The sequence below is a fragment of the Lutra lutra genome, chromosome 2, assembly GCF_902655055.1.
Source record: "Lutra lutra chromosome 2, mLutLut1.2, whole genome shotgun sequence".
Taxonomy (NCBI): Eukaryota; Metazoa; Chordata; class Mammalia; order Carnivora; family Mustelidae; genus Lutra; species Lutra lutra.
Window position 1 is genome coordinate 209,873,159 of NC_062279.1, and position 16,494 is coordinate 209,889,652.

The window sequence follows — 16,494 nt, forward strand, 5'->3', positions numbered from 1 at the left end:
GCCGGTGGGCTGACAGTAATTTCTTTGGTCTTTCTCTCCCCGGGAATTCATTCTTTTTAATCTTGCAAGTTCAGTATTTTGGACTAAGAATTTGACTCTTAGAACACCCTTTGCAACGAGGGTGCTCCCAGGAAGGGAGCATTCGCCTATGCTCCTGTTCATTCACTCATTCATCCGTTTTTTAGTTTTCTGAATCCGTGGAAGCATTTCTCTGAGAAAAGCAAGGAGAGAGGAGGGTAAGTTTTTAATTTCTCAGGCTGACTGGTGCTTCTCTGTTGGAGCTCTCCGTCTCTGGGCAACAACCTCCTCCATGACACCTTTTCCAGGTGTGGCACCCAGTGGCGCTTGGGAAAAGTCTTGGCACCTTGACAGTTCCTGCTGCTCACCTGGGATAGCAGGGAGGGGAGATGAGGTGTCTGCACCCCCCCCGGGCCCTCTCACTGGGGTAAAAACTCAGCGACTCCTGTCAACGTTAACCACACAAATTACAGAATGTCTAGGAAGAAACTGAACACAAAACATCAAAGACCTGTATTTAGAAAACTATGAGCACTGACTGAAGGCTGTAGAAGAAGTTATAACAAGGGGATAGATTCTGTCTGGGGAGAAGGAGAGTGTCGGAGAAGGCCATGAACCGTCACCTCACGGGGACCTCAGGGACCTCGTCCCACACTTCTCTCCTCTCCTCTACTGCGCATTCCCTCGACTGCTTTCCTATATGGACTTGGAGGGCCCTGGTTATTTTATAAGTATGTGTCTTTTCTTACCTTTTTTTTCCTTTTTTTTTTTTTAAGAGAGAGAGTGCGAGCAGGGGTGGGGGACAGAGGAAGAGGGACAGAGGGAATTTTTTTTTTAAAGATTTTTCTAAAAAGATTTTATTTATTTGAGAGCGCGCATGCACGCGGGGCAGAGGGGCATAGGGAGGAGGAGAAGCAGGCTTCCCGCTGAGCAAAGAGCCCCACGCAGGGCTGCATCCCAGGCTGAGCCGAAGGCAGACGTTTAACCAACTGAGCCATCCAGAGAGAATCCTTTTTTTTTTTTTTTTTAAGAAACAGTAGTCAGATACTTTTCTTTTCTTTTCTTTTCTTTTTTTTTTTTATTTGACAAAGAGAGAGAGAGATCACAAGTAGGTAGAGAGGCAGGCAGAGAGAGAGGGGGAAGCAGGCTCCCTGCTGAGCAGAGAGCCCCATGCGGGGCTTGATCCCAGGACCCTGAGATCATGACCTGAGCCAAAGGCAGAGACTTAACCCACTAAGCCACCCAGGCGCCCCCCAGAGAGAATCCTAAACAGACTCTGTGCTGAGCAGGGAGCCCTGCGTGGGACCCCATCCCAGGACCCTGAGATCATGACCTGAGCCGAAATCAAGAGTCAAGATGCTTAACCGACGGAGCCACCCAGGCGCCCCTATTTTCTTTCCAATTAAATGATATGATTAATAAGAGCCAGGACTATCCCCTTTCTTCTCTTTATCTCTTCCATTTCCCTAAACACAGAAATGCCTCTACTCACAACTTTTCCACTTAAGGAAGTCTGCAGTACAAACAAAGCGGGGTGGAAAAGGGCATCAACTCTGCCCACCACCAGCAGACGGTATCCGCGGCCACAAGCCGTCATTCTGTTACACATCGTTCCTTAGTCAGGGGGAGGTTAGCTGCACTGGTGCTCAGTGCTGAGCTCTGTTATGGACATCTGTAAACCATCAGTCTGAAAAGGGTAAAAGCAGTGAGTACATTTAAAATGCTGAAAAAAGAAAAAGACACACGATTATGATGGAAACAAAAGTAGAAACAGTTTTTCAAGACTGAAAGCGGCGAGTGGATGCCTTCTACTATGGGGGGCACCTGGCAGACCTCGAAGAATCCTCGAGGCCAGAGATCAAATCATGATCAAAAGGAAGGAACAGGGACTAGTGAAAGGAAAGAGGCAACCTCTGGGGGTTGTGGCTCTGCGTTAGCCACAACGGGCGCTATCCCTTGGCCTAGACTTCGTTAATCCTGGTGAAGCCAGGAGCTGCTGAGTGAACGGAAGCCTAAGTATGGCGAAGAGTGTTCACGCGTCTGCTCCAAGATAAGGCTCAAAGTTGTGGGGTTCAGGCCCATCCAAACCAGCAACCCCTATCTGGTGGCCAACGAGGGTGCTGGAGCCATAGGAGATCCACATCTGGGGGGAAGCGTTGAATAGAATGTAAAGAAGAGAAGAGTACTTGGGTTTAACGCTTTGAAGGGCCAACTTATGTTTCGATTTTGTCATCCGGAAACTGGTAACTTAAATCTCTCCTAGTCACTTTGAACTTAGGCAAGAAAAGAGCACGTGAGTGGGGTTTTAGAACTCAGCTCTTCAGAAATGGAACAGCTTCCACACGGAGCTTTACGTGCAGCTAATTACACACATATGTATTGCACATCTCCTCTGTGACGGACGCTTTCGCACACATTAACTGATTTATTCACTGAATAATTCTGTAAGACAGATACCACCGCTTCACCATTTTATGGATGTGGAGACAAAATCCGGAGAATGCCAAAAGTGGTCTATGCTGATTCTAAGATGCTCTTGTACCTCCCCCTTCCTAGCTGCCTCCTTGGCCAGCCGAATGAACGAATGAATGACCCGGTGCCAATACAGACTCTAATTCTGCCTACGCTTCACAGGGTCAACTTCTACTACTTTATATGTCGGCCCCAAGAGATACGGTACATCCATGAAGTACGCATGCATCAAGCGTTACTGGATATATTATCGCCAAGTCCCACTGCGGTTCTCCCTTCTGACCTTCAAAATGCCTCCAGGGGCACTGGAAGGGCAGGCAGCATCAAGAGCTACTTGGAAGAGTGGTTTCAGTGAGTAATAACAAAGTCAAACGGGACCCCCCACAAAGGATTACTTTTCGATATGTACCTTCTTCTGTACAACTTACAAAACGTCTTGTAGCACAGCCTCCTGTTGAGGGCCCTTCTTTGTCTCCGGAAATCCTCTGTACTGATGAAGGGGTAGAGAAAACGGCTGAGAACCCTAAACGGGGTTGTTCAGCAAAGGTGTAATTTCTGCAGTGCTCCCGTGTAAACTGTGGTTATGAACAAAAACCTCATCTCTCTCCTAATCATTCCATGACACATGCAGCAGGATATGAATGGTGACAGGAAGACTGAGGAATGAGAATAAAATGTGTCAAAGGAAAATCTCCCTAATCGCTCTGACATGACAAGCTGCACATGAAAAGTCTAAATATTCATTGTGGGTAACAGAACAGCCATCAACAAATTTGTTACTTAAGACAATACTCTCACTTCAACTCTCAACTCACAGGGGGTCCCCATGATACACTGCCATTCGCGGTTTGCATCAGTAACAAAGGAAATGTACTTGAACCTCACAAATACGTACGAATCACACTCTTTCAAATTGAGAAAGGGACTCGGCCCATCAAAGGTTTTCACCAAAGAGCTGTCACAAGAACATTAACCTTGTAAATCATTCCATGGCAAGACGACAGCCTGGACGGTAAGTAATGGGTCTGTTTCCCGTTTATTTCTTCCTTTAAATATATGCATTTGTGCCTTCAGATGCCACTTGTTTAAACAACGTCTCCTGTATTACTCTCTTTCTAGCTTAGCAGTAGCTGGACTCTTGAGAAAGAGAGTCTTCCATGAAGCAAACCAGCACTAAAATGACTCTTATTACTTATCGAGTAGTATATCCCGCTCAGAGCACCAGAGAGAGTACCAGCAAGAAGTATGCAAATGTTCCACGCGTTCTGTTGCCTGTCTAGACACCAGATCCATTTGTGGCTGTTCTACCTTCCTGTTCCATGAGAGGCAGGACATTTCTGGGTAGGAAAGTGGGCTTTGGCATCTCACTTTGTTAGATCTTTTTCTTCAACAAAAATGGAGGAAGGAGGAAGAGATAGTATCTTTGTCCTCAGCCAATGGGGGATTTGGAGTCGTGAGGAAAATAACTGTATGTTCCCTTTAAAAGGCAAATGGAAGAAAAAAACATACGAACACATATTTAGCCTCACTACTAATCAAAGATCTACAAATCCATTATGCTATGAATATCATAAGTTGAGAAATTTACCTGTTATTTGACTCAGCTATTCTGATTTTAGCCAAAGGAAAATATCATATCTATGATCAAAAATTTATGTATAAAGTTATTCATTTTGGCATTGTCTTAATGATTTTAAAAAAAGGTGAAAATCCTTCAACGTTCATCAGAAATAATGATTCATCATCACAACGAAATATTAAGCAGGGACTAAAACTGGAAAGATTCCACAGGATTCCACTGGGCAAAAACTGCCGGGCCTGTTAAATAGGATACAGAGTTCTGCTTCCACTTAGGATGTAACAAGTCACAAGAGAACAATGTTTCCATCAGAACAATGAGAAAAGGTGGGCGATATACAAATAATAACTTCTCTTGACCCCATCAGAGAAATGAGGTTACAAGGCAACAAAGTGACTTGAAATCCAAAGAGTACTAGGCCATTCATGAATTGCTTCACTTGGTAGAGCATAAGGGAAAGAGGTGGCCACATTATTAGTTGATGAAAAGAAATCAGCTAAAAATTTAATGACTCCTTAAAGGCCAAGTGTGAGCTAGTGTGTCAGTTTGGAGGAGCTTAGAACCTCAGACAAGGGAATTTGCACTCACCCTCCAGCTCTTTTCTATAGACCTGCACTGGGTGTTCACAAGAAAGTCAGAGGCAAAGGAGAAGATCAGAGAGAACCCTCCTCTACCAAATAGACAAGCAGGGCATGACCAGCTGTCGCCAAAAGACAAGCACAAAGCCTTCCCAGAGACTTCTCTTGCAAAGCCAAAGTCTTAAGCCACTGAGGGAGGGCAGAAAAACCCTCGCCTCTAGGACCAGTCAAAAGTCCAATGCTTCTGTGAGAATAAAAGAAACAAAATCTGCTCATCTCTGAGGGGGATGAAGGAACTCTCGCCACACCCGCACACATAGGCAGAACCACTGCTGCTGATGGAGGAGTGGAAGAAAAAACCTTCTGTACCCTGATTTGTGTCCAGGAATCTGCACTGCTCCAAAGCAGAGACCTCCTATTGCTGGGGGTGAGGGGAGGCAAGAAATCAAGAAACCTTAACCCCAAGGTTCAGGCACACAGAGCTTGCCTCAGACTCATCCAGGGCCAGGACAACAAAGAAATTCCAAACCCCTACAAGAAGACATGCACAAAGAAGCAAACAATAGAAGTCCCCCTACTTGGGATAGGGGCCAGAGCAGAGAGACAGATGTCCTCTGTGGTGCAGGTATATAGGGACAGCGGAAAGCTGAGGGTAAAGCATTAATACTTAGAAATCCTCTCCAGTACTCACGGGTCTACTCTAAGCAAATGACAACAACAGCTACTACTGAAGTCTGTGGCACACAAAAACCAAATCTAACAATGGTTGATGGACTGACTCGACCTTCATCCTCTGCCCCCCTCCTTTCCCCCACTAATGGCCTGAAAGAAGAATAGGTATGGTCATTGTCAAGCATAAATTATATTTACCTTAGTTTTTCTGTTCTTCTAGACATGTTCTGCTATAATTAAAAACTACAAAGCACATAAAAATGTAAGGGAAAAAAACCACTGTCAAGAGATAAAGGAATTGGGGCACCTGGGTGGCTCAGTGGGTTAAGCCTCTGCCTTCAGCTCAGGTCATAATCTCAGGGTCCTGGGATCGAGCCCCACGTTGGGCTTTCTTTCTGCTCAGCAGGACCCTGTTTCCTCCTCTCTCTCTGCCTGCTTCTCTGCCTACTTGTGATCTCTGTCTGTCAAATAAATAAATAAAGTCTTTAAAAAAGAGAGAGAGATAAAGGAATTAATAGAACCAGACTGAAAGATGACTCAGCTATTGCAAATATCAGGGACTTTACTATAATTAACATGTTAAAAAGAGCTCATGAAAAAGGTGGGCAATATGCATGAACAGATGGAAGATATCATTAGAGAGGAAGAAAGTATAAAAGTGTTAAATGCAAATGCTCTACTTAAAAAATAGTAGCAGAGATAAAGAATTCCTTTGATGGGTTCATTGATGACAAAACATAAGGAAAGAATTACCAAAGTTGAAGATGTTAATGAAATTATTCAAATGGAAATGTAAGTTAAAAAGGAGTGAATTACATATAAAAGCACCTCCAAGAGCTGTGGAAAAATACCAAATCATGTAACATTAGAGTTCCTAAAGAAGAAGAGAGGGAAAACAAGGCCAAAAATAATTTGAAGAGCTTATGACAAAGAATTTCCCAAAATTAATGAAAGACAAGTCTTGGTTCCAAGAAGCCCAAAGAATCTCCAGCAGGATAACTGCTTCCTCACAGAACAAACAAAAACAAAACAAAACAAAAATCCCTAGACACATCCAGAGTCAGGCTGTTGAAAAGCAAAGATAAAGATGAAATCTTGAAGACAGTGAGAAGAAAAGAAACATCACATGCAGAGGAATAGTAAGAAGAATCACAGCAGACTTCTCAGAGACTATACAAAGCATAAGACAAGTGATTGACATCTTTTTAAATCTTTAGGAAAAACACTTGCCAATCCAGAATTTTATTTCCAATAAAAATACCTTCCAAAAATGAAGATAAAACAAAGACCTTTCAGACAAGCAAAAGCATTGCCAAAAGGCCGATGCTACAAGAACTGGTAAAGGCAGTTCTTTAGGCAGAAGGATGGCATCAAGTGGAAATCAGGACACACACAGACAGAAAACAAAGAGGCTAGAAATAAAGAAGGCAAATATTAAATACATTTCTTCTTATTTTAATTACTTTTATTTATTTTTAAAAGATTTTATTTATTTATTTGGGGGGCAGAGAGCAGAGTGGGAGGGACAGGAGACCCCACACTGAGTTTGGAGCCTGATGCAGGGATCAAGGTCTCATGACTCTGACACTATGCCCTGAGCCAAAATCAAAAGTTGTACACTTAACTGACTGAGTACCCTAGGCACCACTGTTATTTTAACTACTCTTGAACAGTATGCAGTGCGTGAATAAAGTTTTGTAAAAAGAAAGCAGAGCATGATTCATTAAAAAAACTTCAGAAGGATATACAACCAAATTTTAACTGATTTTTTTCTCTAAGTGGAAGGATTACAGATTATTTTATCCTTTATAATGTTTATTTGCACTTGCTAAATTTTCTGCAATGAACTTTTATTGCATTTTGTACTAAAAGTAAAATTTTATTCTTATTTTCTGTCTTAAATACTTTTTAAAGATGATATATGGATGCCAAGAGTTGTGAGATTAGAACAATTTTATAAGGTAATTGTTGGAGGAAATAATAACTGGAAAAAATTTTCTGTTATGAAAAGTTTTCTTCACTTTTTTATCCTTCTGATAAAAAAAAGACACAATGAAAAGGCAAAAAGGGCTTTCTTCTCTGATGGCATAAGCCACTGGAAATACATCTAACTTTCAAGAGAATAAATAAGTATTAAATATAAGCCTCTTCTAAGACTTATGGATGCTCTCTCTACTGGATGAAGTCTGGGAGCTAGAGCCACATACATGACTGAAGGGCTGTTTACTCCAAGAAAATATTAGAAGATGATTCTCTATGTGGTCAAGAAATAGAGTCAGGAATTGATGGTATCTGGGCATTACTGAGAACTTACACTTGCACCAAAATGTCTTTCATAAAAATTTAGTCTTGCTTTGACTTTTATATAATTATTTAATTTTTACATTAAAACTTAGCTAAGATTTCTTCTCAGCTTTGGTAGTAAAGTAGTATTTTAGTAGAGAAAGGATAATTTAGTGCAAACATCTGCTATTCTTTTTTTGATGGTTAATTGAGGCCATGGGGAGCCAGAATATTTAGAACTCAAGTCCAGAATCCAGATACCATTATCCACATGATAGAGTTATTGAAAGGATCAGAGATAATGTGTGAAAAGACACAAAGTAAGTACATAACAGGCAATTAATAAACGGCTGCTATCATTGGCTGCTTCAGTGTATCGAAGATCAATGAACACGCCTTCCCTGCCCCCAACAACGAAGCTAGGGTAGCACTTTATGAACAGCAGTTCAAGGATCCACGGACACCTGTTAACTAATGCGTCTGACATGCCGCTAAGTGAAGTATTGAGATTCCAGACATTTGAGAAACTGTCTCCTCATCTTGCCAGGGGAATTTCACATAGACATGGAATGGTCAATGTGGGGAAAGAAAAAGGACCATTAATGCAGTTGATGTATTTTTGTGCACCCGGGGGGTGGTGAAGAGAGGGAGAGGCGCAAATTGGCATACACTCACAAAGTTCTCATAGGAAAAGTACCTCTTACAGAGGCAAACAAATAATATTTTGACTGGAAAGTTTTAAAAAGTCAAAGCAAGCTGTTGAATTATGTGCCACTTCTCCCTCTCCAGAATTTTTAACCACTAAAATAGGGAAATGTTGGTGTTGATGCTGTAACCTCAACATTGAATCATCTCTTTCTGCTAACCCAGAGTACAGTTCAGCTTTCTGGCTATAGCCATCAGTCGCTTTAGGGAGGTCAAAGGTTTAAGAAGAGGAAAGGACGTTCTAGCTCTTCCGCTGACTTTTAACAAAAGAAGTCTAATTAAACATAGTTCAGGCTTCTTCAGCTGAGTTCTTTGCATCCTTGGAACTTACAGATTCAGAATTTTAACTTCCAGTAAGTAGAGCTGGATGCAGGGACAACTATTCAAAGACAAAAGTGATTTCATCCTCAAAACTTTTACAGCGCCAGAATAAGATGCAAAGACTTGAGGTGAGGGTAGAATAGGAGAGAAGATTCTATGACTCAGGCTGTTAACCAAGACAGACTGCCCCTCAGAAATGAAGGCGAGATTCAAGGGGAGGGGATATTTACATACACAGGGAACATATGGAAAGACTGAATCAGAGCAAGATGATGACATGAGGAGAGCACAGAGGAGGACAAAAAAATCCTCATCTCTCCCCGAAAAGAAGAAAAAGTCTGCCTGAGCAATTGGCTAAATGGCTTTTATTCTCTAATAAAACTGTGCAAGAGGAAGAGCATCCTAACTTTGAGAACACGGCATGACTAACGAGGGAAATGTCGCCATGCAGAGAAGGGCACAAAGGAAGGAGCAAAGCCCTCTGGCAGGTGAAGATACAGAGACTGTGGGAACAGAAAGAGGCAAGAAAGGAGGAGTGAACCAAGTCGGATTCGTGCCACAGGGACTGAGTGACAGGAGAGATGGGAAGGGGGTAGAGAAGTGTCTTGTCGTGGAGAGAGAGGCCCAGGCAGGCAGAGGGCAGATGCATGGTGGGCCTTCCTCTCTCCCATTCCCAAACTCAAATGGGGGAGCTCTGGGCAGAGAGAACGAGTGTCCTCCAGAATCGGTTTCTCCTGTTGACGGTCCCATCGCGAACACTTACAACCATTCCTGGCATGCAGTGGACGCTCAAGGTATAGTTGCTGGAGGATGAGTGGTACGTGCGGGAAAGAGAAGGAAGCGGAATCCCCTGAGCAATGCCATTTGCCTCACGGCCTGTGTGATTAAGGTGTGAGTCGGCAGAGAGCGTACTGAAGAGCTGGGCTCAGCCTGCAGCCTAAGAAAGTGATGCTTACCCTGGGGCCAGCTTGGGTTTGCTGCTGCAGGACCACCAAGGACCCAAGGGAAATGGGCAGTGGTCCAACAAAGCGTGATTGATGAGCAAGGAAGTAACAGAGGGTGGCTGGATTTGAAAGGCATGGCCTCCTTGTCTGTCCCCAGATCCCACCCGAGTCTCGATGTTTGAATAGTTCATCATCCAGGGTCTCTCAGTTGAGGATTACTTCCATAGAGTCTTCCACAAAACACAACTAACAAACCAAGGCCTTCAAGGCACTTAGCCTCTCAACATCACTGTCATCTAGACAAGAATTGTGCTATTAACTTAGCAACAGCGAGGGTATTTCTGCAAGGCAGATGGACTCAGAACAGAGAGTCCCTGGGAGCCCCACATGGAACCTGACCAAAGAGCAAAGGATTTGGTCAGCAGAGCTGGGGTCACATTGTATAAATTCCCAGATGACTCATCCCACTCCTCAGGGGATCCCCCACACGGAAGACAAGGGGTAAGACAGAGAAGTGGGGATGAGTCAACTGTAGACCTGTCTGATTGCTCTGGCCTGGCTCTTTGATGTCAAGAACACAGAAGTTCATGTGGGGTTTAGACACAGCATTGATATAAAGTCATAAAAAAGAGGGTATCACTGAGACATGTGGTGTTCATCATTGAGGGGGAAAAAGGCTAATGATAACAGACCAGCCAAGAAACTGTCATTCAAGTGTCAGTCTTACAGGAAGGGCAGAAATTATACATTTTCATCCTTCCCAGGGCACCAAAACAGAAGTGCTTCACTCTCTGGATCATTCCGTCCCTTTTCTCTTAGCTTATCCCATCACCACAGCAATGAGGCAAGAACCATGTTTTCGTGTGTCTGGACTAGACTAGCATCCTTGTCAGTTACTTCAAAAAAGCACATGACGGGGCGCCTGGGTGGATCAGTGGGTTAAGCCTCTGCCTTCGGCTCGGGTCATGATCTCAGGGTCCTGGGATCGAGACCAGCATCGGGCTCTCTGCTCAGCGGGGAGCCTGCTTCCCCCTCTCTCTCTCTCTCTGCCTGCCTCTCTGCCTGCCTGTGATCTCTGTCTGTCCAATAAATAAATAAAATCTTAAAAAAAAATGCACATGACAGCGTCTGCATGCGATTTCTCGGGAAATTTCTTATCTAACAGGGCACTCAATGGGATAAGCAAAGCGTTAGGAGGAAGAACCTCCAGATTTCACCCTCGTTCCGCCATCTCAGAAAAATGTGAGGTTCCAGTTCCTGCTCACAAAATGGTGCCAGAGAGGCCCCTCACTTGCTTAATAATGAAAACATCAGACGGAGTAACTTGTGATGGCCAGTCATTTTGCTTAAGTAATTAATTAACTATTTATTTGGTTATTTATAACTGCTCATTGCTTACCCTGTATCAGTTCACACTTTCTTTCATAGGAACCAACCAGGGTTTTATGCAGGGTGCCGTGCATGGACCCCGAGGCTACATTCCCCAGTTCCCCTTGAATGCACACATGGCTGCTGAGAGGTGTGTGGAGAGGCTGCGTGTCTCCTGGGAAAGCTCTTCAAGGTGACTGACTCAAGTGAGCAGTGTCACCGCCACTCCCACCCGCACCTGCCCTGTGGTTGGAGCTCCAGTGACCACCGTGGACCGTAAAACGAAAGAATGAAAGTCATGTGTTAAGGCTGATGGAGCGAAAGATAGAAGAACCCAGTTCTCTACTGACCCCGTGATGCTGCTGTGACCTGGGCCGTCGCGATTCCTTCATATGTAAGGTAAATAAACTTCTACTCTGCTTAGGCCAAACACAACTCCTAACTGACAGGCCCACTGCCAACTTTATGAGTGGCCTCCTTCTAGGCTCGCCCCAACATTCGCGGGCTCAGACCAAGAGCAGAGCTGGAGGCCCCTAGCCTGTGGCCTGCCCGTGTCTCTTTCCTCCCCCAGTTCTGCCCTTCTCTGTGGACAGCCGAGCTCACGCTTCTAAGCTCATTTTCAGGACTACACTGCGTCTTGGCCACTCTTCAGGACTAGGGTATGCACACTTCCCACCAGGACAGCCCTGGAGAGGCTGGGGTAGGCTCTGGAAGTAGACTCACAGACACTTGGGCAGGTATTCCAGGTTCACGGACCCCAAGGCCTGGTCTACAAGTGGGAGAAGATTCCAAGTGGTAAGTGCCTTTGCCCTGTGATCTCCTTACCCCACGGAGAAAAGCACAGCCCTTGTAGGACAGCACTAGGGCAGGGCTTAGTCCCCAAGTCTAAATATGATACCATTAGCTTCTCTCCCTCTCACCCTTACTGTCTCCCTTTTTGTCATTCACAACTTGATAATACAGCAGAACTTGAAGTAGTCTATTGTTACAACAGCCTTGGTAAAATTATCTTTCAGAAGAAAAGCCTAGAACTATAGCTTGAAATGTGTTGTTTTCCAGTTATCTTTAATGCCCCTGTCTCCTCTCTTTTATTATACTGCATAATGTGTAATTTGATCAAGGCCGGATCTACACCATCATTAGTGCATCAGCTACAAACCTGGGGCACGGGAACCGGAACAGGGCCTGGCGCCCTCAGAGAACCACATGGGAGCAGGGGCAGATTGTGACAGGGGAGGAACTCTATAAGGCGTGCCACCAAAGTGGCCCAGGACTGCGCCTGTCACCCAGGCAGACCCCACTCAGCTGAGGGTAGCAAGGACTGCGACCTCATGGGACAGAGCGGCCAACGACAGGGTCCACTCCTACCCCAACTCACACCCCAAGTTCAAGAACTCACTCTTTAAGGAATCTGTGGCCTCCAAGGCCTGACTGGCAGGGCCAGTAAAGCTGGTTTCGCGGACGTGAAAATGCCCAAACGGCGGCACCACGCGTATTCTGGAAGTTCTCTCCTTCCAGATCTCCCATCCCCGCAGCGACTTTAAGCCTCATCTCCGACTACAGATCTCTGTGTTCTCCAGGAGGATAATTACCAGGAACGGGAGGACTCACCCGCCTTCAGAGATCCGCTGTGATCCTGCTCTAACAGCAAGGTATGGTCAAAAGAACACTGAGCGACGACTCGGAGATGCAGGTGGTCGCCACGAGTAAACGTGTCCTCCCAAAATTCGTCTGTGGACAACTAGTCCCCAAGGTGACGGTATTAGGAGGTGGGGCCTTCAGGAGGCATTAGGCCAGGAGGGTGGAGGCCGCACAAATGCGATTAGTGCCCCAACCAAGGAGACCTCAGAGAGGTCCTTCCCCTTCTCTGCCCAGCGCAGCAACAGCGAGAAGATGGCTGCCTACGAGCCGGGAAGAGAGCTCTCGCCAGACATGAATCTGTGGCACCTTGACCTTGGACTTCCCACCCTCCAAAACTGTGAGAAATAAATGTTTGTTGTCTATGCTACGTCGTCCATGGTATCTTCATTAGAGCAGCCCCAAAAGACCAAGACAGAGTTTCTATCTCCAACTTTCTACCTATATTTTGTTTATTCATTTTCCCATAGGAAAAATGGAAGGCACAAGCTAAATGGTTGTCATTTACGTATGACAGACATTTTAAATGTCCTTTCCCCCATCTTCACCTTCTTGTCATCTTTCAGATCTTGACTTAGAAGCGAGTTCCTTCCAGAGCCTTCCCTCACCCTCACCAACCTGCACTGTGTCCCCACGGTTCCCTGTGGGGACCTATTACAACACTACTCTCACTAGGGTATGACTGTTTGTGAATTTATTTGTGGGTTCCCAGCCGGTCTGCAAATTGAGGGGGTACAGACACCAATATCTAAGGTTCTATTTTCAGCACCAATTCTTAGCAGATCAGTGACATATAGGAAATGATGATGTGCTTGGACGGTTTATGATAGCTACAACCCCTTTAGGTCACTGGGCTGGTGATGGAAGATGTTCTCAGTAACTATTCAGAGAACATGCACGAACAGCCTTCGTTCTTCTGCCTGCATTTAGAAATAGTCTTTGGACATGTGTACCATGAGCATACACCTAATGAATCAGATTACCACATTTTTTTTTAAGGAAAAAGATGGACAAAAAAGTCTTCTATTTTTATGATGAGAGAGACTCATACTATTATACTCTCATTAATAAAATAGAAGATCTTTTGTCTTCTCACATGAGCTCTTCAAATTAATCTAAGGCCTGGTTGTCCCAAAGCATTACTAATCATACAGCAACATCATCTGTGTCACAGAATTGGAAATGACACACATATTCAGGTGCAGAGTGATGGTTAGACAAACTGTGGCACTAACTATTGAACTTACACAGCCTCCAACAACGGTGCCTCCAAGATAACCTGAGGTTAAAAGACAAGACAAAACAGCGTAGCAGTATGACTCTCGTCATGTGAAGTAGATCAACTGTACGGATAAAATACAGAGAGATGCATTACAGATCACTAGCAGTGGCTGTGTTTATGTGTTAGGACTGTGAATTACTTTCTTCCTACTTTTCTGAATTTTGCAGATTTTCTTTAATGACTTAACAGTTTCAGTTCACGGTTAAAAAACCAAGACGAAAAAATCATTTAATTGTTAACTGAAAACACCTTGTTATTTTCTGCTATGAAACTGCTGGTGTGTCCTCCTGAAAGAGCTATGTTGAGCCACTCAAAGACCCTTGGGAGAAAGCAGCAGAGGCAGGGATGGAAACACCGAGGGGAACGAGAGCGCGGTTCTAAGCAATACTTCCTCTCCTGCAAGAACCATTTGCACCAGACAAAGGTGCGGCCTCCAGTTCTATTTCCAGAAGTTTCCATGGGTAAGTCCTCAGATGACTCCTGCGTGTCAGTGGAGATGGTCTGTGGTAACCACTTTTCACCATATTATCTCAAGGCTCTAACCAGAGTGCAATCCATAAACTGTCTCTCTTTGCACATAAATCCATTACTTTGGGGCAAAAAGCCCATTTATAAATGCTCTCATAGTGGTCCACTTTGCAAATCCCTACATGGACACAGTCTACGCAGCTTCCTCGCTAAAAGGTGAAAAACACCCGGTCTCTGGTCGCCAGCACAATTACAGGCCATCTTCCCCACGTGACGATTAAAATAGTTCTACCCTGCACCCTCTGACCGACCGGACGTGCTCAGCTGGAGCCGGCCACGCACACACGCATTCCAGGGCTCTGTTACGTGGGCACATTTTCTCTGCATGGAATCCCGCCGACGGAGCATTTCAGGAGGCAGGGGAGGGAGCCGTCACTACGAGTCACGACAAGACTGGAGCCAGTCCAGTGCTGCTGGGGGTCGGGTGTTGCTAAAATAAAGCCAGTCCTCCCCGCCCCCCCCACGGAAACATGGATGGAGGCCCGGGGAACACAAAAACGGAGTCCATGAGATCAGTCCTGCAGGACGGTCTGAGGGAAAGCACACTGGGCTTGAAGGAAATCCGTTTCGATTTGAAATTAAAATGAAAAACAAATGTGTAAACAGGGAGGACTTAGTGAGCACAAGGAAATGAATAAACAGAGGTAAGTCCTAACTAGGGCAAGTGCTATGAGAATTATTTGGGGTTATTAATGCTCCTCACTGCGCTCTGGCTCTCGGTCCCGTCCCCCGACAGCTCTCCGGTGTCTGTTCACTTACTTTCTCTGGTATCGGACCACAGGATCCGCCAGCAGGTCAGTGAGGTCAAGCTTTCTCCCCTTCTCAATGACGTTCTGGTGTTTGCGCACAAACAGCCACCCGATGTGCGAGAAGAAGCAGCCCCGGTGGGCGTTGTGAGGGTCCACATCGGTCTCCGAGTACCTGTGGTGGACTCGGTGGTCCCTGGCCCACTCGAAGATGTCATTCTGCAGGGAGGACACAGACCCTGAGTGAAGAGACAACGCACCCTGGCACCTTCTTGAAACCTTCTGGAAAGCTTCTCAGCCTCCCCCTGGACCACATTCCCCCCCACCGTCAACACTGACTTCCACTTTGCTCCCACACTCAACCCGCAATGTCTTCACCTCAAGTTCAATCCCTGGGGTTGGTCGGGGGGTTTCCATGAAAACAAGAGGAAATCCTTCCTCAGTAGGTTCTGAGCTTGTGTCTGGGGCGCACCCCTGCAGGAGGTCCAGGCTTGTCGAGTGAGCGAGAGGGGGAACCTGAAAGTTCTGGTGGAGGGGACAGAAGTCTCCTGGGAGATCATTCATGTCAGGAAAAGAGCGACCCAGTCTTAAGATGAAGTCTTGGTTGTCAGAGGAGAGGGGCCACCTCGAGTATGAAAGACGGCTGGTGCCTGGCCTGAGTCTCTCTGGCCTCGCTCTCATTCTTCCATCCAACTTACAGACAGCAGGAAGCCAGTTAAGTAAAAACTGAGAGTTACTTCACCAAATCTCTGCAAATACAAAGACACAAATAATACTGTTTGAGGACAGCTCTACCAGGGTGTCACAGGGAGGGAGGAGTCACAGGCTCCCTGAGGAATCTGATAGACTTGGCCTGGCCCTAGAGCCAGGAATGCCTCAGAGACACGCAGTGCTGACTGGGATCCCAAGACAGACTCCCGAACCCGAGGAAGGAGCAGCATGGTCCAGCGGATTCTGCCAAACCCAGAGACGGTGAGGCTCAGGTACACAGGAGGGACATGTCCTACTGACCCTCTCATGATGGGAGACAAAGGGAAGGTATCAAGGGACTGGAGGTCCTGGACAAGCCATCAAGGACAAGAACCAATGACATTTAGGCTGACAGCATCAACCTGTCTACCTGAGACCGTATCTACAGTCATGGGCCAGTGAGATCTCTAGACTTTCAGTTTAGACTCGGTTTTGTTTTTCTCTGAGAATGCTTTCAAAACTTCAAGTGGGCCGCCTACACTGGGAAGTAGTGCTTTTGGTAGGAAAGTAGTCTGAAAACAGAAATAAGCCCTTTAAAAAAAACGGAAAGAAAAGGTCATCGTGTTCAGGCCTCAGTCACGTTCTCACTAGCAACCAGCCTATTCACACA

The 16,494-nt window shown here is 45.5% G+C and overlaps 1 protein-coding gene across 1 annotated transcript in view; it reads right to left on the reverse strand.

The window, feature by feature from the left end:
- SCD5 (stearoyl-CoA desaturase 5) overlaps positions 1 to 16,494 on the reverse strand; it is an 80,217-nt gene that overhangs the window by 22,780 nt on the left and 40,943 nt on the right. The window contains exon 4 of the mRNA XM_047719877.1: positions 15,148 to 15,353. Within this exon, the coding sequence (XP_047575833.1) occupies positions 15,148 to 15,353 (206 nt within the window). The remainder of the gene's footprint in view (positions 1 to 15,147; positions 15,354 to 16,494) is intronic.